The sequence below is a fragment of the Callithrix jacchus genome, chromosome 13 (assembly GCF_049354715.1).
Source record: "Callithrix jacchus isolate 240 chromosome 13, calJac240_pri, whole genome shotgun sequence".
Taxonomy (NCBI): Eukaryota; Metazoa; Chordata; class Mammalia; order Primates; family Cebidae; genus Callithrix; species Callithrix jacchus.
In genome coordinates, this window is record NC_133514.1 from 44,383,536 (window position 1) to 44,409,781 (window position 26,246).

At 45.0% G+C, this 26,246-nt stretch overlaps 1 protein-coding gene across 8 annotated transcripts in view; it reads left to right on the forward strand.

The window, feature by feature from the left end:
- Positions 1-26,246, forward strand: part of CHRNB3 (cholinergic receptor nicotinic beta 3 subunit) — a 99,512-nt gene that overhangs the window by 38,492 nt on the left and 34,774 nt on the right. For 2 of the 8 annotated variants that reach the window (XM_002757015.6, XM_035270445.3), the window contains one exon: positions 20,164-20,339. The exons of the other annotated variants lie outside the window; for them this stretch is intronic. In XM_002757015.6, coding sequence (XP_002757061.1) covers positions 20,288-20,339 — 52 coding nt within the window. In that variant the 5' untranslated portion in view covers positions 20,164-20,287. The remainder of the gene's footprint in view (positions 1-20,163; positions 20,340-26,246) is intronic. 8 annotated transcript variants of the gene reach the window in all.

Consider the following 26,246-nt stretch of genomic DNA (forward strand, 5'->3'; position numbering starts at 1 on the left):
TTTGTATTTTTAGTAGAGATGGGGTTTCACCATGTTGACCAGGATGGTCTCGATCTCTTGACCTCGTGATTCACCCGCCTCGGCCTCCCAAAGTGCTGGAATTACAGGCGTGAGCCACCGCGGCCGAGATCTGATTGTTTAAAAGTTTGTGTCCCCTGGCCAGGCTCAGTGGCTCATGCCTGTAATCCCAGCACTTTGGGACGCTGAGGTGGGCGGATCACAAGGTCAGGAGTTCGAGACTAGCTCTACTAAAAATACAAAAATTAGGCGTGGTGACACAAGCCTGTAATCCCAGCTACTCAGGAGGCTGAGGCAAAGAATTGCTTGAACCCGGGAGGTGGAGGTTGCAGTGAGCCAAGATTGTGCCACTGGCGCCACTGCTCTCCAGCCTGGGCGACAGAGTCAGACTCTATCTCAAAAAAAAAAAAAAAAAAAAGTGTGGCTTCTCCCTGCTCTTTCTCTTGCTCCTGCTATGTCATGTGGGACACCTGCTCCTTTCCCTCCTTCCTGGAGTAAAAGCCTCCTGAGGCCTCCTAGGAAGCTGAGCAGGTGCTAGAGCCATGCTTATACAGCCTGCAGAACTGAGCAAATGATACCTCTTTTCTCTATAAAGAAATACCCAGTCTCGGAAATACGAAATACCCAGTAAAGAAATACCCAGTCTCAGGTATTTATAGCATCTCAGGAATGGCTTTACACACTCCTTCAACCAAGGTGCGCTCGCTCTGTCATTTTCGAAAACGATGGGTGAGGTTTCAGAAGCACCCAAGAACTCACCCTTAAAGTCTACCCTTTAAAACCTGATTGAGAATTTAGTTCACTCTGGTTATTGGCTCAAGAAAGATCCTGGTAGTTTTAAGAAAGAAATGGCTTGCCACGTGGGTAAGATGACTGGTCTATCAGATGGAGGGTTGGATAAGAGCAAATGAGGAAGGCACAGAGACGAGAGCTGAAAATAAAAGAAAAAGTGAGAAAGGGGAATGCAGGGAAAGGTAGAGGATGAAGAAGTTGGATTTCTGTTGACAAGCGCATTTGTCTCCTCTCCTCCACTTAGCTCCCATTAAAAGAGTTTTATTTTTTTATTTTTACTTTTTTGAGATGTAGTATCACTCTGTTGCCCAGGCTGGATTGCGGTGTCATGATCTCGGCTCACTGCAACCTCCGCCTCCTGGGTTCAAGCTATTCTCCTGCCTCAGTCTCCCGAGTAGCTGGGATTATAGGCAACCACCACCACACCCAACTAATTTTTGTATTTTTAGTAGAGACGGGGTTTCACCATGTTGGCCAGGCTGGTCTAGAACTCCTGACCTCAGGTGATTTGCCTGCCTTGGCCTCCCAAAGTGCTGGGATTACAGGCATGAGCCACTGTGCCCGGCCAAAAGAATTTAAAAAACTGCATTTGCACAAATTTCCCTAACTATAGCTTAAAAGCCCCATGGCCTATGAAGACGACTGTCAAAAAAAAAAAAAAACCACCACGCAAAATAATATGTTGGCGAGGATGTGGAGAAATTGAAACTCTCTTGTGTCTCTGGTGGAAATGTAAAATGGTGCAGCCACTGTGGAAAACATGATGGTGGTTCCTCAAAACATTAAAAATAGAATTCCCATGGGCTATGGTTCAGCTGTTTCCCATCTGAATCTAGAAAATAAAAGAGGTTTTGTATGTCCATCATCAGTCTGTTTTGTGTTGCTATAAAGGAATACTGAGACTGGGTAATTTATAAAGAAAATTCTATTTGGCTCACAGTTCTGTGGGCCGTACAAGAGGAACAGTGCCACATCTGCGTCTGGGGCAGCCTCAGGAAGCTTCTAATCAGGGAGGAAGGAGATGAAGGGGCAGCATCTCTCACTTTATGAGAGGGAGCTAGGGAGACTGAGGAGGTACCATCTCTTTCAAACAACCAGATTTTGTCTCAATTCATAGAGTGAGAACTCACTCATTACTGTGAGGACAGCACCAAGCCATTCATGAGGGACCTGCTCCCATTTCCCAGATAACTCCCACCAAGCCCCACCTCCAACCCTGGAGGTCACATTTCAACATGAGATTTGGAGGGGACAGAACATCCAAACCAAGGTACCCACTGCAGCATTATTCAACAGCCAAAAAGTGGAGGCAACCAGGCATCCATCTACAGATAAGTGGATAAACAAAATGTGGCCTGCACACGCAACGGAATAGTGTTCAGGTGGCTCACGCCTGTAATCCCAGTGCTTTGGGAGGCCAAGGCGGGTGGATCACCTGAGGTCAGGAGTTCAAGACCAGCCTGGTTTAGTCAAACCCCATCTTGACTAAAAATAGAAAAAATTAGCCAGACGTGGTGGTGGGCACCTGTAATCCCAGCTACTCAGAAGGCTGAGGCAGAGAACTGCTTGAATCTGGGAGCCAAGATCTCGCCACTGCATTCCAGCCTGGGCAACAGAGCAAGACTCTGTCTCAAAAAAAAAAAAAAGAAAAAAAAAAGAAAAAGTAGGAGGTTCTGACACATGTTAAAATGTGGATGAGGGCAGGCGCAGTGGCTCATGCCTGTAATTTCAGCACTTTGGGAGTCCAAGGCGGCAGATCACCTGAGGTCAGACGTTCAAAACCAGTCTGGCCAACATGGTGAACCCATTTCCACTAAAAATCCAAAACTTAGCCAGATGTGGTGGTGCGCGCTATAATCCCAGCTACTCAGAAGGCTGAAGCAGGAGAATCGCTTGAACCTGGGAATCGGAGGTTGCAGTGAGCCGAGATCTAGCTACTGCACTCCAGCCTGGGGGATAGAGCAAGATTCTGTCTCCAAAAGTAAAAATAAAAAACCTTGGATGAAACTTAAGGACATTTTGCTAAGTGAAATAAACCAGTTACAAAAAGAATAGCAATATATGGGCCAGGCGTGGTGGCTCACGCCTGTAATCCCAGCACTTTTGGGAGGCCGAGGTGGGCGGATCACCTGAAGTTGGAAGTTCGAGACCAGCCTGACCAACATGGAGATACCCCATCTTTACTAAAAATACAAAATTAGCCAGGTGTGGTGGTGCATGCCAGCTTCTCAGGAGGCTGAGGCAGGCGAATCCCTTGAACCCAGGAGGTGGAGGTTGCAGTGAGCCCAGATCGGTCTGTTGTACTCCAGCCTGGGCAGTAAGAGTGAAACTTCATCCAAAAAAAAAAGACAATGTAGGGCTCTACTTGGATGAGATCCCTAGAGTACTCAAATTCACAGAAACAGAAAGTAGAAGATCTTTGCCAGGGAAATGGAGAAGGGGCAAGTTGGGAATCATTGATTAATGGGTATAGAGTCTCAGTTTTGCATGATGAAAAGAGTTCTGGAGATGGATGGCAGTGAAGGTTGAATAATGTGAATATATTTAATACTGCTGAACTATATGGTAAAAAATGGTTAAGATGGGAAATTTTGTTCTGTTTTTTGTTTTGTTTTGTTTGGATTTTTTTAACCACAATTAGCAAGGACACAGCCCACAGGACAGGTTCCTCTCCTGGAGTTTGATGTCCCAGCTGCCATATCTCCACACATTGCCCTGGAATGTGATGGGTAACACATGAACCTTGCTGGAAACACAAATGATCAGTCCCACCCAGACCTCCTGAATCAGAAACCCTGGACCCTTGGGCCAGGCGTGGTGGTTCACGCCTGTAATCCCAGCACTTTGGGAGGATAAGGCAGGTGGATCACCTGAGGTCAGGAGTTCAAGACCAGTCTGGCCAACATAGTGAAACTCCATCTCTAAAAATACAAAAAATTCTCCAGGCATGGTGGTGGGTACCTAAAATCCCAGCCACTCAGGAGGCTGAGGCAGGAGAATCACTTGAATCTGGGAGGCAGAGGTTGCAGTGAGCCAAAATCACTCCATTGCACTCCAGCCTGGATGACAGAGCAAGACTCTGTGAGAAAAGAAAAGAAAAAAGAAGGAAGGAAAGAAAAAGAAAGAGAAAGAAAGGAAGACTAACTCTGGAGCCAGGAATTAGGGTGTGAACAAGCCCGCCAGGTGATTCTGATGTCCCTCAAGACTGAGAAGCACAGCACTTGGGTGGTAGAAGTGGGATAGTTAGAAGGTGTGTGTTTTGAGAGTCGGGGGATGTTTTGAAGACAGAGAAAATGTGTGTTTGAAGTAGATTGGAAGTGGCTGGACAATGAAATAAAAAAATGAGGTTGAACAGATACTTGCTGAATGAATGAATGTCTTTTAAAGCTGTTGTTCTGCTCTTAATTTTTCTTTGTTTTCCTCGAGTCAGGGAAAAAAAAAAAAACATGCCTTCTCAAGCATTAGTTGGAGAATGGGAAACAGGCCAGGATGGTTGATGTATAATCGTTAGAAAGGTGGGCAAGGTATAGTTTCACACAAATGTGTACTTCCAAGACAGGCAATGATGAGCAGTAGGTGGGCGGTGGAGTCACACATTTGCTTCCTGGTGACCTGATGATCACCCACGAAGCCCACACACCCCAGAGTGTTCTAAGGATGCTTCTTCTTTCTTACTTTCTGATGTCAGAGGGGGAATGATGTGGAATGTGGCCAGGGACTGAGGGGATTTTTGGGACAAGGGACTTTCTATTTCAAAACTGGGTCAGTCCTTGGCAAACCAGGAAGGTGGGCTGCCCTACCTATAACACGGACTTGCAGAATTTTCAAACCTAAAGAGAGCATCGAGCGCAGCTTTTCTGTGGTTTCACCACTCTGGCTATGGATGAGAATTACCTGAGGAGCTTAAAAAACAAAAAAGCAGTTCCTGTGTCTCTCACCAAACCAATGAAATCAGTATGTCCAGGTACAAGGCCCAGGCATCAGTACTTTCTAGAAACTTCCCAAGAGCAGTGAGCATCCAGCATGAAGAACAAGGGATCTAATGCAACTTCTCTCCCCGATAGGCGAGGAATCTGATGGCACAAAAGGTTGTTTGTCCAAGGTCACACAATTATTAAGGTGCAAGATCAGAGTTCCGGACTCCTGGGCCAGCTTTCTTTGCATAGGACAAGTCTTTTTAAAGATGTTAATTACTGACTCGTTATCTGCAATCGACCCTCTTCAATTGCCCAGTGTTAATCAGGGCAAGGAGCCCACACACCATCAGTCTGGCCTTCAGTAGAGCAGCGCTTTTGTGGGGAGAACCTAGGCCTCTCCCTTCCTGCTCCCTCCTGACCTTCCTCCCTGCAATGTTCTCAGTTCGCAGTCCCCTGGCCGTTCTTTCAGATTCAGCCCCTGCTTGTCGCCCTGTGATCGCCTTTGCTCTGATTTACAGACGTGGCCTCAGCAATTTGATCACAGCCCTGGGCTTCCTCAGCTCTGGGCGTCCATGTTCTGTGGACACTGGGGTGGCTGATCCGGGCCAGGAGTCTAATGCATCCGTAGCACGTTTGGTGCGTCCCCACCAGAGGGGCTGGGACAAAGCTTCTTCCATCCCAAAGCCTGTCGCGGTGGAAAAGCAGACCTCCAGCCCGGCCAGTCTGAGCAGGGCTCTCCCCTGCTCCTCCGACCAGGCTGCAGCCCTGAAGAACGGTGGTGGCTGCGAGGACACAGTGCGGAGGCTCGTGTAGCTCAGACGGGATGAGGGGAAACCTCAACAAAGAAACAGGACGGCTGAAGGATAAAAGGAGAGGTGGGGGCCCCTCTTCAACCAGGGCTCCCGCACTGCACTCTGCGCCCCTCCCAGCACCCCCCGTATCTCCGGGGCCTTCCTGGTCTCTGGCACCCTCGCGGGCCCTGCTGGCCCAAGATGCTTCAATGTGGTCGAGCCCTGCGCCACTGAGCGTTTCCTCCTGGTCTTTGCGGAGGTTTCACTTGGAAGAGGCCAGCGCGGCCAGGTCTGGAAACCTGGCTGCTCTCAGAGCCCCCAGGCCCTGTTCTAGGCCAAGGGATCAGAACTCCGGAGGAAAGCATCCAGGAGTTTGTGTTTCTTTTTATTTTATTACTATTATTATTATTTTGGGAGGAGTCTCGCTCTGTTGCCCAACTGGAGTGAAATGGTGCGATCTCAGCTCACTGCAATCTCTGCCTCCCAGGTTCAAGCGATTCTCCTGCCTCAGCCTCCTGAGTAGCTGAGATTACCAGTGCCCGCCACCACTCCCGGCTAATTTTTGTATTTTTAGTAAAGATTGGGGGCGGGGGGTGGTGGGGGTTTCACCATGTTGGCCAGGCTGGTCTCGAATTCCTGACCTCAGGTGATCTGCCTGTCTCGGCCTCCCAAAGTGCTGGAATTACAGGCGTGAGCCACCGCGCCCAGCCGAATTCGTGTTTCTTGAATGCTCCCCAGATAGTTGGGAAGCACAGGTAGGTTTTGGAAACACTGCTCTGTAATCCATTTAGACGATTTCTTTCTCTTGGAACCCTCCTCCCGTGCACACGGGTTGCCAGCGGCCAGCGCAGGAGGTTCTTTGGGAGGGAGCAGAGATGCTGTTAGCGTTCACAGGATTCAGAAGTTCTTGATTCATGATTCAGAGTGTCTGAATTTGCGGGGTGCAGTGGCTCACGCCTGTGATCGCAGCACTTGGGAGGCCGAGGCAGTCCAGGCACCAACTTGCCACCTAGAACGCGCAGGCCTTCCCGGCTACAGCTCCTCAGGGTTTGCACTGCCCTCCTGCAAGCGGTGCGTGGAAGGGTAGAGCTGTTAAACGAACAGCCCGTTGCCTTCCAGTGCTTAGTTTGGGATTTAGACGAGCTGTTTTTTGTTTTTTGGTTTTTTTTTTTTTTTTTTTGAGACGGAGTTTCGCTCTTGTTACCTAGGCTGGAGTGCAATGGCGCGATCTCAGCTCACTGCAACCTCCGCCTCCTGGGTTCAGGCAATTCTCCTGCCTCAGCCTCCTGAGTAGCTGGGATTACAGGCACGCGCCACCATGCCCAGCTAATTTTCTGTATCTTTAGTAGAGACGGCGTTTCACCATGTTGACCAGGATGGTCTCGATCTCTTGACCTCGTGATCCACCCGTCTCGGACTTCCAAAGTGCTGGGATTACAGGCTTGAGCCACCGCGCCCGGCCCGAGCTGTTATTTTTACCTTTTTATTTAAAATTTAAGGAATAAATACGTCTGAAGCACACACCCTTTAAAGGCCTGCAGTGTGAGCGGTGAGCCACCAGAGGGCGCCCGAGCGCCACAACTCACCCTGGTCCAAGGCCCTGCAATGCCCAGCCCCGGGAGGCTGCGCAGCACATCCAGGAGCCACGGCTTAACCTGGTCTGATCCCAGGAAAGAATTGGACACTTATTTAAAAGGCTGGTGCGGTGGCTCACGCCTGTAATCCCAGCCCTTTGGGAGGGCGAGGTGGAAGGATCGCTTGCGCTCAGAAGTTCAAGACCACCCCGGGCAACATGGCAAAACCCTGTCTCTGTCTAATTAAAGTACTACCCTGCCCAGGAGTGGATTTAAAGAGATTTAAACCAAAACAATATCTATAGAGTAAAATTTTAGGCATCAAAGGATGCGAGATTATTTGAGAGGGCAGTGAGCATTTCAAATTCAGACACCGGTGACGGAGCCTCACTCTTGTCTCCCAGGCTGGAGTGCAGTGGCACGATCTCCGCTCATTGCTACCTCTGCTTCCCGGGTTCAAGCGATTCTCCTGCCTCAGACTCCTGAGTAGCTGGGATTATAGGCATCCACCACGGCACCGGGCTTATTTTTGTATTTTTAGTAGAGATGGGGTTTCATTGTCTTGACCAGGATGGTCTTGAACTCCTGATCTCGTGAGCCACCGTGCCGGGCAAACTCAGACACTTTGAATCCTGAATCCAGACCTTCTGAATCCTGTGAATGCTAACAGCATCCCTGCTGCCTCCCATCTGGTAGTGAGAAGAGGATTGGAGGATTTGAAATGCTGGCTGGCTGTAGAGCCAGGCAACACTACCGCAGGAATGACCGAGGTTAGACAGAAGGAAGACCCCAAGGAGGGGAGCACTGGTAAACCCTGTTGGGTGACTGAAGAATTAGGAAGCTCATGGACCCCCCAGAAGGCGGGAAGTGTGTTCTCTCCATGAGAAACTGGCACACTCTCGTTTGTGGGATCGCTTATGAAGTGTCATGATACAAAGACAGAGCACCAGGCTGTGAGAGGTGTGGTGCCACCCGATCCTACCCCCAACTCACTGTGACTTCGCTTCCCCAGGTGTTGGCGTGAAGCAGGTAATTTACATGTAAGCTTTTTATACTAGAAAGACAGTTCCCTTAGACTTCTTTTTTTCTTTTGAGACAAAGTTTCGCTCTTGTCCCCCAGTCTGGAGTGCTAATGGCGCTTTCTTGGCTCACTGCAACCTCCGCCTCGATTCTCCCGCCTCAGCCTCCTGAGTAGCGTAGCTGAGATTAAGGCAAGTGTTGCCACACCCAACTAAATTTTGTATTTTTAGTAAAGAAAAGGTTTCACCATGTCAGCCAGGTTGGTCTCAAACTCCTGACCTCAAGTGTCTGCCTGTCTCGGTCTCCCAAAGTGCTGAGATTATAGGTGTGAGCCACTGCGCCCAGCCAGACTTTTTTCTCATCTAAACTCCTTGCTTTTTACTTTTTCCTCATAAATCTTCATTTCTAGATCCCAGGTCTCTTGATGTCCCCAGAATAAACATATTTAACTTCCTAAACTATCTTTGTCATAAAACAGCCAAAACAGTGCTGCAGATGGCTCCAGACAGGTTGGGGTGCTGCTGTGTCATTCATAGGGTGATCAAGTGACTGTCAGTGTCATGTAGTCTTATTCTTTCCAGTTAATGCAATTAATTAAATCAATACCTCAATGCAATTTTATTTTTCTAACTGTAAAAAGATGTAGAAATAAAATAATAAAGCAAAAAGACATATTTTGTCCCAATTCACACAAATGTGGCCACAAACGAAGCCAATCTGTCTTACTGGCATGGGCCCAGCACCCACCCTGAGGTCACTAAGTATTGTGATTCTGTGGATAAGTGGGTAGGAGTTTGCACTGGAAGGGACCTTGGCAATTGGGCCTGCCCTCTTAGTTTTGTTATTTGCAAATCCACTAAGCGTATTTTCCATACTGTCAAGAGGTTAAATGTGTTATCACCATGCAGCCCACCGCTAGAGCACCTCTTCCAGGCTTGACATCCACTTGTTTGTTTTTTTTTTTTTTTAATTTATTTTTATATGTATTTTATTGCACTTTAGGTTCTGGGGTACATGTGAAGAACATGCAAGATTGCTGCATAGGTACATACATGGCAATGTGGTTTGCTGCCTTCCTCCCATCACCTATATCTGGCATTTCTCCCCATGTTATCCCTCCCCAACTGCCTAACCCCTACTGCCCCTCCCCTAGTTCTCCCCGACAGACCCCAGTGTGTGTTGCTCCCCTCCCTGTGTCCATGTGTTCTCATTGTTCAATACCTGCCTATGAGTGAGAACATTCAGTGTTTGATTTTCTGTTCTTGTGTCAGTTTGCTGAGAATGATGGTTTCCAGGTTCATCCATGTCCCTAAAAAGGACATGAACTCGTCATTTTTTACGGCTGCATAGTATTCCATGGTGTATATGTGCCACATTTTCCTTGTCCAGTCCATCATCGAGGGGCATTTGGGTTGGTTCCAAGTCTTTGCTAATGTAAACAGTGCTGCAATGACCATATGTGTGCATGTGTCTTTATAATAGAATGATTTATAATCCTTTGGATATATATCCAGTAATGGGATTGCTGGGTCAAATGGAATTTCTATTTCTAGGTCCTTGAGGAATTGCCACACTGTCTTCCACAATGGTTGAACTAATTTACACTCCCACCAACAATGTAAAAGAAATAGGAACACTTTTACACTGTTGGTGGGAGTACAAATTAGTTCCACATCCTCTCCAGCATCTGTTGTCTCCAGATTTTTTAATGATCGTCATTCTAACTGGTGTGAGATAGTATCTCAAAGTGGTTTCGATTTGCATTTCTCTAATGACGAGTGATGATGAGCATTTTTTCATGTTTGTTGGCCTCATATATGTCTTCTTTTGTAAAGTGTCCATTCATGTCCTTCACCCACTTTCGAATGGGTTTGTTTGTTTGTTTTCTTGTAAATCTGTTTTAGTTCTTTGTAGATTCTAGATATAAGTCCTTTGTCAGATGGGTAGATCGCAAAAATTTTTTCGCATTCTGTTGGTTGCCAGTTCACTCTACTGATTGTTTCTTTTGCTCTGTAGAGGTTCTGGAATTTAATTAGATCTGATTTGTCTATTTTTGTTTTATTTGCCAATGCTTTTGGTGTTTTACTCATGAAGTCCTTGCCTATGCCTATGTCCTGAATGGTTTACCTAGGTTTTCTTCTAGGGTTTTTATGCTGTTAGGTCTTATGTTTAAGTCTTTAATCCATCTGGAGTTAATTTTAGTGTAAGATGTCAGGAAGGAATCCAGTTTCTGCTTTCTGCACATGGCTAGCCAATTTTCCCAAAACCATTTATTGAACAGGGAATCCTTTCCCCATTGCTTATTTTTGTCAGGTTTGTCAAAAATAAGATGGTTGTAGATGAGTGGCGGTGCCTCCAAGGCCTTTGTTCTGTTCCATTCGTCTATATCTCTGTTTTGGTCCCGGTACCACGCTGTTTTGATTACTGTAGCCTTGTAGTATAGTTTGAAGTCAGGTAGCGTGATGCCTCCAGCCTTGTTCTTTTTGCTTAGAATTGACTTGGCTATGTGGGCTCTCTTTTGGTTCCATATGAAGTTTAAGGTGTTTTTTTCCAGTTCTGTGAAGAGGGTCATAGGTCACTTGATGGGAATAGCGTTGAATCCATCAATTACTTTGGGCAGTATGGCCATTTTCACAATATTGATTCTCCTAACCATGAGCATGGAATGTTTTTCCATCTGTCTGTGTACTCTCTTACTTCCTTGAGCAGTGGTTTATAGTTCTCTTTGAAGAGGTCTTTTACATCCTTTGTTAGTTGTATTCCCAGGTATTTTATTCTCTTTGTAGCAGTTATGAATGGGAGTTCGTTCTTGATTTGGCTCTCTTTAAGTCTGTTATTCGTGTGTAAGAATGCTTGTGATTTTTGCACAATGATTTTGTATCCTGAGACTTTGCTGAAGTTGCTTATGAGTTTCAGGAGATTTTGGTCTGAGATGATGGGGTCTTCTAGACACACAATTATGTTGTCTGCAAATAGAGACAATTTGGCTTCCTCCTTTCCTAATCAAATACCCTTTATTTCTTTTTCTTGCCTGACTGCTCTGGCTAGAACCTACAATACTAAATTGAATAGGAGTGGTGAAAGAGGGCATCCTTGTCTAGTGCCAGATTTCAAAGGGAATGCTTCCAGTTTTTGCCCATTCAGTATGATATTGGCTTTGGTTTGTCATAAATAGCTTTTATTGTTTTGAGATAAGTTCCATCAATACCTAGTTTATTGAGGATTTTTAGCATAAAGCGCTGTTGAATTTTGTCAAAGGCCTTCTCTGCATGAATTGAGATAATCATGTGGTTTTTGTCTTTGGTTCTGTTTATGTGGTGAATTACGTTTATAGACTTGCATATGTTGAACCAGCCTTGCATCCCCGGGATGAAGCCTACTTGATCGTGATGGATAAGCTTTTCGATGTGCTGTTGCAATCAGTTTGCCAGTATTTTATGGAAGATTTTTGCATCTATGTTCATCATGGATATTGGCCTGAAGTTTTCTTTTCTTGCTGAGTCTTTGCCTGGTTTTGGTATCAGGATGATGTTGGTCTCATAAAATGATTTGGGAAGGATTCCCTCTTTTTGTATTGTTTGGAATAGTTTCAGGAGAAGTGGTACCAGCTCCTCTTTGTATGTCTAGTAGAATTTGGCTGTGAACCCATTTAGACCTGGGCTTTATTTTGGTAGGCAGGCTATTAATTGCTGCCTCAACTTCAGCCCTTGTTATTGGTCTATTCAGGGTTTCGACTTCTTCCTGGTTTAGGCTTGGGAGGGTGCAAGTGTCCAGGAATTTATCCATTTCTTCCAGGTTAACTGGTTTATGTAGATAGAGTTGTAGTAATCTCTGTGGTGGTTTGTATTTCTGTGGAATCTGTGATGATATCCTCTTTATTGTTTTTTATTGCATCTATTTGATTCTTCTCTCTTTTCTTTTTTATTAATCTGGCTAGTGGTCTATTTCGTTGATCTTTTCAAAAACCCAGCTCCTGGATTTATTGATGTTTTGAAGGGTTTTTTGTGTCTCTATCGCCTTCATTTCTCCTCTGATCTTAGTTATTTCTTGTCTTCTGCTAGATTTTGAGTTATTTTGATCTTGCTCCTCTAGCTCTTTCAATTTTGATGATAGGATGTTGATCTTAGATCTTTCCTTGCTTCTCATGTGGGCATTTATTGCTATAAAGTTTCCTCTAGACACTGCTTTAAATGTGTCCCAAAGATTCTGGTACGTTGTGTCTTGATTCTCGTTGATTTCAAAGAACATCTTTATTTCTGCCTTCATTTCATTGTTTATCCTGTCAACATTCAAGAGCCAGCTGTTCAGTTGCCATGAAGTTGTGTGGTTCTGAGTTAGTTTCTCTTTTCTTTTCTTTTCTTTCTTTCTTTCTTTCTTTCTTTCTTTCTTTCTTTCTTTCTTTCTTTCTTTCTTCTTTCTCTCTTTCTCTCTCTCTCTCTCTCTCTCTCTCTCTCTCTCTCTCTCTCTCTCTCTCTCTCCTCTCTCTCTCTCCTCTCTCTCTCTCTCTCTCTCTCTCTCTCTCTCTCTCTCTTTCCTTTCTTTCTTTTCTTTTGGAGACAGAGTCTGGCTCTGTCACCAGGCTGGAGTGCAGTGGGGCAATCTCGGCTCACTGCAACCTCTACCTCCTGGGTTCAAGTGATTCTTCTGCCTCAGCCTCCTGAGTAGCTGGGACCACAGCTGCGTGCCACCATGCCCAGCTAATTTTTTTTGTATTTTTAGTAGAGACGCAGTTTCACCATGTTGGCCAGGATGGTCTCAATCTCTTGATCTCATGATCCGCCCACCTTGGCCTCCCAAAGTGCTGGGATTACAGGCATGAGCCACCGCGTTCGGCCCTGAGTTAGTTTCTTAATCCTGAGTTCTAATTTGATTGCCCTGTGGTCTAAGAGACCGTTTGTTATAATTTCCATTCTTTTGCGTTTGCTGAGGAGTGATTTACTTCCAATTATGTGGTCAATTTTAGAGTAGGTATGATGTGGTTCTGAGAAGAATATATATTCTGTGGATTTGGGGTGGAGAGTTCTGTAAATGTCTATTAGGTTTGCTTAGTCCAAATCTGAGTTCAGGTCCTGGATATCTTGTTAATTTTCTGTCTTATTGATCTGTCTAATACTGACAGTGGAGTGTTAAAGTCTCCCACTATGATTGTGTGGTAGTCTAAGTCTATTTGTAGGTCATTAAGAACTTGCTTTATGTATCTGGGTGCTCCTGTATTGGGTGTGCATATATTTAGGATCATTAGCTCTTCTTGTTGCATTGATCTCTTTACCATTATGTAATGCCCTTCTTTGTCTCTTTTGATCTTTGTTGGTTTAAAGTCTATTTTTTCAGAGACGAGAATGTAACTCCTGCTTTTTTTGCTCTCCATTTGGTTGGTAAATCTTCCTTCATCCCTTTATTTTGAGCCTTTGTGTATCCTTGCATGTGAGATGGGTTTCCTGGATACAGCACACCGATGGGTTTTGACTTTTTATCCAGTTTGCCAGTCTGCATATTTTGATTGGGGCATTCAGTCCATTTACATTTAAGGTTAATATTGTTATGTGTGAATTTGATCCTGCCATTTTGTTGCTAGGTTGTTTTGCCCATTAGTTGATGCAGTTTCTTCATTGTGTCAATGCACTTTACCATTTGGTACATTTTTGGAGTGGCTGCTACTGGTTGTTCCTTTCTATGTTTAGTGCTTCTTTCAGGAGCTCTTGTAAAGCAGGCCTAGTGGTTATGAAATCTCTAAGCAATTTATCATTCATAAAGGATTTTATTTCTCCTTGGCTTATGAAGCTTAATTTAGCTGGATATGAAATTCTGGGTTGAAAGTTATTTTAAGGATGTCGAATATTGGTCCCCACTCTCTTCTGGCTTGTAGGGTTTCTGCTGAGAGATCCACTGTGAGTCTGATGGGCTTCCCTTTGTAAGTAACCTGACAGTTCTCTCTGGCAGCCCTTAGCATTTTCTCTTTCATTTTGACCCTGGTGAATCTGAGGATTATGTGCCTTGGGATTGCTCTTCTTGAGGAATATCTTTGTGGTGTTCTCTGTATTTCCTGGACTTGAATGTTGGCCTGCCTTGCTAGGTTGGGGACGTTCTCCTGGATAATATCCTGAAGAGTGTTTTCCAGCTTGGATTCATTCTCTCCATCACATTCAGGTACACCTATCCAACGTACATTACATCTTTTCACATAATTTCATATTTCTTGGAAGCTTTGTTCATTTTTTTTTTACTCTTTTTTCTCTAATCTTGCCTTCTCATTTTATTTCATTCAGTTGATCTTCAATCTCTGATATCCTTTCTTCTGCTTGGTTGATTTGGCTATTGAAACTTGTACATGCTTCACAAAGTTCTCTTGTTGTGTTTTTCAGCCCCATCAATTCATTTATATTCCTCTCAAAGCTGTTTATTCTCGTTAGCATTTTGTCAAATCTTTTTTCAAGGCTCTTAGTTTCTTTGCATTGGGTTAGAACATGTTCTTTCAGCTCAAAGAAGGTTGTTATTACCCACCTTCTGAAATCTGTTTCTGTCAATTCATCAGACTCATTCTCCATCCAGCCTTGTTCCCTTGCTGGTGAGGAGTTGTGATCCCTTGGAGGAGGGGAAGCATTCTGGTTTGGGGTGTTTTTATCCTTTTTGCACTGGTTTCTTCCCATCTTTGTGGATTTAGCTACCTGTGGTCTTTATAGTTGTTGACTTTCAGATGGGGTCTCTTAGTGGACATCCTTTTTGTTGATGATGAAGTTATTTCTTTCTGTTTTTTAATTTTTCTTCTAATAGTCAGGCCCCTCTGGACTGCTGGAGGTCCACTCCAGACACTGCTTGCCTGGGGATCACCTGCAGTGACTGCAGAACATTAAGGGAAACAGTTTTTTCTTCTATCTTCATCCCAGAAGTATACCCATCAGATGTCAGAATGAGCAATCCTTTATGAAGTGTCTTTGGATACAAGGGGGTTGGGGAGCTGCTTGAGGAGACAGTCTGTCTCTTATAGGAGCTCAGGTTCTGAGCTGTGAGGTCTATTGTTCTGTTCAGGGCTGCTGGGTAGGTATGTTTAAGTCTGCCGCAGTGGAACTCATAACTGCCTTTTTTTCCCAGGTGCTCTGTCCCGGGAAGGTGAGGCTTTATTTATAAATTCTTGACATGCTGCTCCCTTTTTTCAGAGATTCCCTGCCCAGCAAGGAGGTAACCTAGTCACAGTCTGCCTGCAGAGGTGTTGCTGAGCTGCTGTGGGCTCTGCCAGCTGCTGTGTGAACTTCATTGCAGTTTTTTTTATAGAGGTATACTTAGAACTGCCTCAGTAATGGCAGTCGGCCTCAGTAATGGCGGACTGTCTCTGTAATGGTGGACTGCCTCAGTAATGATGGACTGCCTTGGTAATGGTGGACTGCCTCAGTAATGGTGGACTGCGGTAGTGGTGGACTGCCTCGGTAATGGTGGATGCCCTTCCCCCCACAGGGCTGGACCATCCCAGGTCCAGCTGTGCTTGCTGTGAAATTCTCAGTCCAGAGTGTTTCAGATTGCTGGTCTTTGTGGGTGTGGGACCAGCTGTGCCAGATCACCTGGCTCCCTGTTTCAGTCCCCTTTTTTACAGTTGAATGGGCGACTCTGTCTCCAGGGTGTTCCAGGTGCCAGTTGAAATGGCACCCAGAATTATGTGAGTTTTTGTGCAGAGACCCACTGTGCTGGCTGAAACAGCCATGCTGGAGACTCATGGTGCTTTTCTGCCCAGGAATCTTCTTGTCTGTGGGCAGTAAAAATTCGTATGGAAATGCGGTGATCACTCACCCTCTGTTTTTTCACTGGGAACTGCAATTCAGAACTGTTTCTATTCATCTGTTTTAGATGGTCTCCTGTTTCTTCTTTCTATACTCTTTTCAGTGAGCAAAGTCATACTTTGATTATTTTTCTATGAGTTCAGCAAAAAATGGATTCTAACTTTTAAATTTTTAAAAATTATCTTCCAAAAATTCATCCTCATCCTTTTTTTCTTCGGTCCTGTGTTCCCACATCCTACCACTTCACATGCTCAACTTTCATGTGTTAATCCACGCCCTTGTTTACAGTTGCTCCGTGAGCTCTGAATCCACTTACATGTACTACAGAACCAACCACAATGCTTCTTTTTGTCCCCTTAGAGGTCATGAAATAATTTCTCAAAGTTTCTCCTTTTCTCATCAATACTGAAATGTCCTTTTCTTTATAAAATCTTTTGTCTTTTTAGCTTTAATAACCTTTTAAATGGTGTTGTGGGGTTTTTTTTTGTTGTTGTTCGTTTGTTTTGTTTTTGGGGGGTTTTTTTTTTTTGAGATGGAGTTTTGCTCGTTACCCAGGCTGGAGTGAAGTGGTGTGATCTCAGCTCACCACAACCTCCACCTCCCAGCTTCAAGCGATTCTACTGCCTCAGCCTCTGAGTAGCTGGGATTACAGGCATGTGCCACCACACCTGGCTGATTTTTGTATTTTTAGTAGAGACGGGGTTTCTCCATTTTGGTCAGGCTGGTCTCAACCTCCTGACCTCAGGTAATCCACCTGCCTCGGCCTCCCAAAGTGCTGGGATTACAGGTGTGAGCCACCACACCTGGCCGACTGGTGTTGAGTTTTACAGAAAGGGGAGTACTAAACACTGGGGTCTATTGGGGGGAAAAGGGGAGGACCAGTGGGAGGGGGAGGTGGGGAGGGATAGCCTGGGGAGAAACGCCAAATGTGGGTGAAGGGGTGAAAGCAAACAGAACACACTGCCATGTGTGTACCTATGCAACTGTATTGCATGCTCTGCACATGTACCCCAAAACCTAAAATGCAATAAAAAAATAAGGAAAAAAAAAATAACAGCTCAGTTGGACATGAAACAGACAAAGGGAGCCTTGTCTCAGTCTCTTTGAGATGGAGTTTTCACCATGTTGGCCAGGCTGGTCTTGAACTCCTTACCTCAGGTGATCTGCCCACCTCAGCCTCCCAAAATGTTGGGATTACAGGTGTGAGCCACCATGCCTGGCTCTTCGGTTTCTTTTAACAAAGATTTTGGGGGCAGATCTGTGCTCTGAGGATAAAGCTAACCACCCTAAAATCAAGAGTCCTTCTCTGGGGATTGTCCATCTCTCCCAGTGTCCCCCACCTTGAAGACCATGTCTCATCCCTTCTCCACGCCCTCCAGAGACTTTCACAGTCAGAAGGAAAGTCAGGCTTTTTCAAATAAACAAACGAACAAACAACTATAGATGTTTCAAGCCAGCCCTACAGGCTTCCAGCTCGCTCCCTACCCCTCTTTTAATTCCCCTACTCCTGGCTCCGAGTCAATGACTAAAGCTCTCCAGGAGTATTTATGGCCGGAGTATCTGTTGTTAACCTTGCACTAATCCTTTGGCTCCATCTCAAAAAGACGGAGACAGGCTTCCTTTGTTTAATGTCCCCTTTTCCCCTAAAGTCTAAACTCAATGGAGAGATGATTTGAGGTTTCTACCGTGGGATGGAGAAGAGCTGAGTGTCTTTTCAGGGAGAAAAGTGGCTGTAAAGGGAGAGATAAAGGAGCCTCCCAAGGCAGAGGAAGGGGCTGGTGGGTCCTTCCAGCAGCAGCAGGACCGTGCCCCACTCGGGGCTGCACTTGAGGGGTGCAGTCCTCAGCAGGCTGGGGTTGTGTGCAGCTCAGGGAGTCAAGGTCCAATTACCAAGGCCTCCAGTCTTGACAGAATACTTGGCATTGGAGAAGGCAAAGAGCAACCGAGCTGCTGGCTCCAGGGGACCGTGTGGGCTGATCATGGACCCGGCTGTGGTCAAGGCAGCCTGGAGGATACAGGACTGTGCCATATTTTGGGGACCACAAAGGCCTTCCAGATTCAGTCGCTCCCAACGGGAAAGGACTGGAGGGCCTGCGATGACTGAGACTGAATTTCCAGCCAGTTCCATGGAAGGCTACCTTTATTTTTGATTTCTTGAAAATAAAGGTGAAACTTTCTGTACACCTGGATTGGTGGTGGCTGATTCGCTGCTGAGGCCGTTATAAATTCTCAGCAGGCCTGGAGCACAATTCAGAGGGATGGGAAATCAGAGCCTGGCTCCTTCCTTCCTCTCTGCGTTCCTGACATTCTCAAGCATTTGCAGGTGACATGCCCTGGACACAGAGAGACGTAGGGCTGGAGACCAAACTCTCCCTCCCCCAGGAGCTGGTGGTCTAGGAAGGGAAGCCAGGCATTGTAACAACATCACGATGCGAGGGTCTCTGAGACAGGAGTCCTGAGGAACAGACAGAGGGCTCCAGAGCTCAGGGCTCCGGGTCCTGGCCAGACCTCAGGATACAATGGCTCCTTACCCAGCACCCTCTGGGTGTCTCAAACATGCTAATGGCATACACAGGAGGGTTAAAATAAGAAATTTAAAAATTGGACTAAATTGGCCAGGCTTAGTGGCTCATGCCTGAAATCCCAGCACTTTGGGAGGCCAAAGCAGGTGAAACACGAGGTCAGGAGTTCAAGACCAGCCTGGGCAACACGGTGAAACCCCGTCTCTTCTAAAATACAAAACAATTAGCTGGATGTGGTGGCAGACACCTGTAATTCCAGCTACTTGGGAGGCTGAGGTGGGAGAATTGCTTGAACTCAGGATGTGGAGGTTGTAGTGAGCCAAGATTATGCCGCTGCACTCCAGCCTGGGTGACAGAGTGAGACTCTTGTCTTGAAAAAAAATAAATAAATAAAACTGGACTAAGAGAGAATTCCTTTGTGCCCTGGAGTGGGTTCCTCCAGCACTGAGTGCCCATCTAGATAGGTGTTGGCTCCCACCCTGCCCTCTTGTCTGTCTAGCCCTGACTTTGTACTTGACCTTCATTGGATGTATTACGCATTTATCAAGGGCCCTCTGGGTGTGCACAGCACTGAACTAGATGAAATCTGATCAACTGTAAAGAAGAAAAGATGGCCTTTTCAGTGTCCAAATCTCATACATAAAACACCACTAACCTCCCACTCTGTTGTCCCCTGTAGTGACCAGAAGGTGGGCCTGGTGGGGTTAAGGGAGCCACAGAGAATGTGCTGATATTAACACACGTGGGAATCACCAGAGAAGGGAGGCTCTAGGGCATACTCATGACTCTCAGGTCCAACCTAAGAAGAGACTAGAGAGGCAGGGCACGGTGGCTCATGCCTGTAATTCGAGCACTTTGGGAAGCTGAGGTTGATGGATCACCTGAGGTCAGGAGTTCAAGACCAGCCTGGTCAACAAGGTGAAGCTCCATCTCTACAAAAATTAGCCAGACATATTGGCGAGTGTCTGTAGTCCCAGCTACTTGGGAGGCTAAGGAGGGAGAATGGCTTGAACTAGGGAGATGGAGGTTGTAGTGAGATTGCACCACTGCACTCGAGCCTGGGCGACAGAGCGAGACTCCAACTCAAAAAAAAAAAAAAAAAAAAAAGAGAAGGAAAGGAAAGGAAGGAAGAAAGAAAAGAGAGGCCAGGCACAGTGGCTGAAAGCTGTAATCCTAGCACTTTGGTAGTTCAAGGCAGGTGGATTACCTGAGGTCAGGAGTTCAAGACCAGCCTGGCCAACATGTTGAAACCCTAACTCTACTAAAAATACAATTATCCAGGCTCAGTGGTGGGTGCCTGTAATCCCAGCTACTAGGGAGGCTGAGGCAGGAGAACGGCTTGAACCCGGGACGTGGAGTTTGCAGTGAGCCAAGACTGCGCCACTGCACTCCAGCCTGGGTAACACAGTAAGATTTTGTCTCAGAGAAAAAAAGAAGAAGAAGAAAAGAAAATAGAGAAATAATGGGGACGAGAAACTTTTCACTAACTTTCAGGACAGACGTGGTAAAGTGTGTTTCTCCTGTACACAGATCTCCAACCATAAGAAAAGCAGTGCAGAACATTCAGAAGTTGCTTAGCTTCATCCTTTCTCCAGTGCCCTGCATCTCTTGCAGAGGAGCAAATTAATAAGTCAGGAGTTAGGACCCAGAGATACGTTTTAGACTTACACGATCTGACAGCTGACTGCAATTCAATGAAGTGCACTTTGAGAAGCAGCACACTCGGCGAGAGGGGTTGAGACTGTTTTATTCCACTCCAGGTATTGCTGTCCTCTTGGGTTCCACTTTGGATTTTGAACCCCTGTATTTTCAAAACCCCTTTTTCCAATGAAAATGCTCTGTTATTAAAAAGGAAGAAATTGTCTTTCTGAAACTGACATCACGATGCTCACAGATTTTATGCTGGTTCTCATCGTCCTTGGCATCCCTTCCTCAGGTAAGCCCAAGTCACACTGAATTAAAACTACAACCGCAGAATTATTTAAGCAGAGGAGGCAAAACTATGGTGTTGATAATGCTAGAATTACGACATGTAATACACAGGATATATTTCGGATAACCCTTAAAATATGGCCCAAATGAGCAATTCTGTGAGATGTGGGTTTTTTTGCTGAAGAAATCATATCTATGAATTTCATAATGTTTATGTTTTTGTCATTTGCTGTATTTCTCCTGAATCACTACGAGCTTGGTAAGAAGACACGAAAGCAGGAAAAATGTTGCTGAATCCACTGAGCATTACTCAGAGAATCGTTCAAATATTTGGCACAAAAATTTACTATATCAACATTTTTCGACCATATTTACTAATAATTTCTATATCTATGTTTAGATATTTAATTTTGTCCAATATGCCCTGTAGACCTATAAAAATATTTTATAAATTTGTGTATGTAGGTAGATTTAGTATGTTTGTATATCACAGTTAAACACAAGTGTATCAAATGTCTATGAATATGTGTGTGTTTTATATGACTATTAACTGAATATAGGGAATTTTTGATAGGGATAAAGGACAAATAAAAGGAAAAAATGAAAGACAGACACACAGAGAGAGAACAAAAAGAGAAAAGGAAAGAGGGAGAAAGTACTGAAAGGCTTTGGGAACTAGTCATTTGCACCAGCCAATTTCCTGGGTTTGGGAATCATTTCATCTTCTGTGTAACTTGAGAACAGAAAGTTTTCCCCATTGAATCAGAAACCATCTGAAACCACAGCCAGATGGTGAGAAAAGTGTTGGTCCACTAGCAATTTGTATTATTTTCTCAGTAGTATTTTTGCCACGTTTGATTATTGTAATTTCCAAATGGAGAACTGGAGGCACTGAGGGAGATTTGCCCAAATCCAGAAATAAATTCTGCATTTCAAGGTCCCAGGGCAGCGAGGCACCTGAACCGTTATCCTATTGCCAGAAACGACCTTTTCTCAGACCAAGGACTCAAAGTCAAACAGGAGTTTCTAAATGCAGAAAGCCTCGAACTCATTTCCAAATATCATGAACTGTTGACTTTTCAAAGTCTTAAATGCAGTTTGCCAGTCACAAAAATAAGAAGAAACTTCTGTGTGTTTGAGCTTACAATTAATGTATGAGTGTCTGATGTTTTCCCGTCTTTATTATTCTATTTACTATAAAATAATGGATTCTTACCACTCTTTTCCCAGGGAATGATTTCACTCAGTGGTTAGCGAGGGTGTTTAGCATAATGCTCTTGGTTCAGCTAAGCCTCGTCCTGTATGTACAATCATGATTACATAAGAAAACTGGAATTTCTTGGCACTTGGCATTGGTCTCCATTGTGCCGGCTGCAAGTGTTTGGGAAGATTGTGTGATCTCTCATAGATCTATAATAAATCTAATAACCTGTGATAAATCTTACATCTGTGAGTATTTGTAGATTCATCAGCATCTGCTCATGTTTTAAAATCTGTCCCACATTTCCTTACCTTTTTTAACTTTCCTACACTTTGTAAACAAAATAGTTTCTTTTTGTTATACAAAACTACTTTTTTCAAATTACAAGAGGCAACCCTTTGATTTTTGTATTTTTGGCTTTGGTATAAAGATCGTCGGGTGTGGCCATGGGATGTATCTCATATTGCTATTTCCAATTTTGTGCGTGGTGTCTGCTGTCAAAAAGCAGGGAGTGTATCCTATTTATCTTCCCATCTCTCTTACAACATGATGATATTCAATAAATATTTATTAAACATCTACTGTATACTAGAAATGGTTCCAGTGTGTAGGAATGCAAGAGGAAATTTTTTTTTTTTTTTTGAGATGGATTCTGCTCTGTCACCCAGGCTGGAGTGCAGTGGCATGATCTCAGCTCACTGCAACCTCCATCTCCCGGGTTCAAGCGATTCTCCTGCCTCAGCCTTCCACTTAGCTGGCACTACAGGCACGCACCACCACACCCAGCTAATTTTTGTATTTTTAGTAGAAACAGGGTTTCTCCATTGTTGGTCAGGCTGGTTTCGAACACCTGACCTCATGATCCGCCTCTGTCTCAGTCTCCCAAAGTGCTGGGATTATAGGCATGAGCCATCCCAAAATGCTGGGATTGCAGTCATGAACCACTGAGTCCAGCAAGAAATTAAAGCCATTCTAATAAATTATCCACTGGGTGTGGTGGCTCATGCCTATAATCCCAGCACTTTGGGAGGCCCAGGCAGGTGGATCAGCTCAGGTCAGGAGTTCAAGACCAGCCTAGCCTGGCCAACTTTGCGAAACACCATCTCTACTAAAAATACAAAAAATTAGCTGGGCATGGTGGCGAGCACCTATGATCATAGCTATTTGGGAGGCAGAGGCAGGAGAATAGCTTGAACTCAGAAGGCAGAGGTTGCAGTGAGCCAAGATCATGCCGTTGCACTCCAGCTTGGGCAACAAGAGCAAAACTCCCTCTCAAAAAAAAAAGTTCTCATGCTAGCAAGAATCCATTAAATATCCATCCTTTGACTTCACCATGAAGGCTAACTCTATGGGTTGACAGAAGAGGCTGCCATATTTGTGGTATGCTTTTTCTTTTTTTGACAAGTTGGCAATAGTGGAAGGAAAAACCAAAATATACACCAAAAGGCATCCAAACAAAAAAATTCACATTTCCCAGTCATCTTTGCTGAGGTTTGGATTTCTTCCATTATTTCTTTTCTGTCCTGGCTGAGGATAAAAAATGGCATTATCAGTAAAACCATGAATGATCCTGAAGATTTTTATGAAATCCTGTCCATAAAATTATGAACAGATGCTAATGAAGCTAGAAATACTCAGATGTGCAATTTATCACAGATGATTGGATTTAATGTAGATCTGTGAGAGAGAAAAGTTTTATCTATTAAGTCTTATCAGTCATTTATACCTCAGTGTGAGTTTGTCAAAAACTCACTTTTGCTAAAAGTGGATGTGGATATGGGGGTAGGAAGAGAGCAGGGTCATCTGAGAGACTGAGGAAAGGAAATAAAATCAAGAATAAACAGACCAAGGTTTGGCTGGGTGCATTGATTCACATCTGTAATCTAACATTTTGGGAGCCCAAAGGAGGATCACTTGAGCCCCAGAGCTCAAGACCAGCCTGGGCAACTTAGTGAGAGACATCTGTCTCTACAAAAATATTTAAAAATTAGCCAGGCTTGGTGGCATGTACCTGTATTTCCAGAAACTCTGGAGGCTGAGGCAGGAGGACCACATGAGCCCAGGAGGTCAAGTCTGCAGTGAGCTATGATGATGCCACTGCGCTCCAGCTTGGGCAATAGAGCAAGACTCTGTCAAAAAAAAAAAAAAAAAAAGAATAAAGAGACCAGAAGATCAAGTCTTCAGTTCCAAAGGAAAATTTCTTTGTCTTGAACTGTTATTGGGCACCTCGTCAACATCTTTTATGATTTCATTCAGTGGGGCTGAGAGCCCCAGCCCCTCACAGGGGTGAGTCTCTCCAGTCCGCTGGTAGATGTATTACTTTTACCTGACTGCCCTCTCTGTTGAGATAAACAGCAGCTGCAAGCGAAGGGCTGCTCCCCAGTCACAGGCACATCTTAAACTTAAGCTGTCTTTTGTACCTTGAAAACAGTAAATATCTGGCGTTAATAGGCCACATTTTGTGGATGTTTCATGAACACAAAGACCCTAAAAGCCAAGGAGGTGTGAGCTGCTAGAGGCCTTGGCCATCACCTGAGGGATGCTTGGAGTGCTTGGATGTTAAAGGCTTGGAATCAAAATGAGAACCCATGGTCTCTAAATCTGAGTCCAGTGCTTCTAAATGTTAAATAAATATTTGTTGGATTCTTGTCCTAATGAGTGATGACTTTGGCAAGGGAGTCAGCCTTCCAAGCCAAGAGCAGCCTGTCCCAGCCTGAGCTCAGTGCACAGGAGATGACCAGCATCAGGCGGAGCACGCTCCTTCCCTGTTCCCGCCTCCGAACTGAAGCCTTCGCACTCGCTCTCTGGAGCTCTCTGGCTCTCCATCTTCCTTCCTCTGCCCATGGAGTTGTCTGTCTGGCCCCAAAGGAAAAATATGTATTTATGTAAAATAGAAACAAGCATTTATTTATTTACTTATCATAGCCTCACTGCACCACCGAGGGTGGTCTCAAACTCCTGGCCTCAAGTAATCCTCCTGCCTCAGCCTCCAAGTAACTGGGATTTATAGGTGTGAACCACCACACCCAGCCCCAGAGGAAATATTTTGACAAAGAAAAATGAAACAAAGATTAAGCAAGGAGGCCAGGCAAGATGAGTGGCTCATGCCTGTAATCCCAGCACTTTGGGAGGCTGAGTCAGGCAGATCACCTGAAGTCAGGAGTTTAAGACCAGCCTGGCCAACATGATGAAACGCTGTCTCTACTAAAATATAAAAAATTAGCCAGGTGTAGTGGTGGGGTCTTGTAATCCCAGCTACTCAGGAGGCTGAGGCAATAAAATCACTTGAACATAGAAGGCGATGGTTGCAGTGAGCTGAGATCATGCCTGTACTCTAGCCTGGGCAATAGAGCGAGACTCTGTCTGAAAAAAAAAAAGATTAAGCAAGGAGAAGCAGGAGAGAAAAAGGAAGAACAGGGATTTAGAGGAGCAGCAAAACTCCTTTTTTTACCAACAGAGGTGGTGGAAAGCTTAACAGGCAGCGAACACTCTCTGAAGCCACATTGTTAGACTAAGTGTGTGTGTTTGGGGCTGAGGGGAGAGGGACTCAAAGCAAAGAAATGTGGGGTGCACACAGCCACACGTGAGGCACGAATGTGCCCTCACTGTGGAGCATGGGGCATCCTCCTCCAGGGAGCACAACCACAGCAGTGCCCACCGGGGAGGCCTCGGGCAAAGTCCCCTGTGCCTGGCGCTGACAACAGCAGGAGTCTCGAGTGCATGACACAACGTGTCACCAAGGCAGAGAGTCTCCCTACAGCCAGGCAAATGCTGTTTGTGATGTGATTTTAGAATATCATTCTTCCAGATAGTAGATTGCTTTAAATAACAGTAAAGCATTCTGGAAAAATACAATGCTAACAGCAAATCATCAAAAATAGCAATAACAGCAAATATATGTATATGGAATTGAATTGTTGGAAAAAGGGAAGATGGCTGGCCTGGCCACCAGAAGACCATGCAGGCCACCAATAGCTGGGCGACCCTGGGCAAGGCTCCTCTCAGTGCCCCAGTATCTTCACCTGTAAAACGAGGGGCTGGGATGGTCCTGGAGGTCTTTCTTGGCTTTATTGTCTCAGCTTTATTATCAGTTCATTTTTCTTCCTCCTTCATCGAGGCTGAAATTGGGTCCAAGCTTCTCTAACAGATACAGCCATGACCGGGTGCGGTGGCTCACGCCTGTAATCCCAGCACTTTGGGAGACCAAGTCAGGCCGATCACTTGAGATCAGGATTCGAGACCAGCCTGAACAACATGGCGAAACCCCGTCTCTACTAAAAATACAAAAATTAGCTGGGTATGGTGATGTAATTCCAGCTACTAGGGAAGCTGAGCCACGAGAATCACTTGAACGTGGGAGGCAAAGGTTGCCGTGAGCCAAGATCATGGCACTGCACTCCAGCCGGGGTGACAGAACAAGATTCTGTCTAAAAAAACAACAAAAAGCATCCACAATGGGGGACACTCATCTTCCAAGAAAAAATTCTTGACTTCTCAATGGATTACTGAGATGGATTTTAGAATATTGTGATTCATTTAAAATATAAGCCAGTTTGCAAAAATTTGGTCTATGCACAACTTTCCAGGAATCCATTTATTTCTTAATTCAAAGACCACTTGTCCTGGAAACCTTGAGTGCATCTGTGATTTTACATCCTCAGGAGCAGTGAGCCAGGCTGGCTCTGCCTCATTCCTGTGGGTCACAGAAAG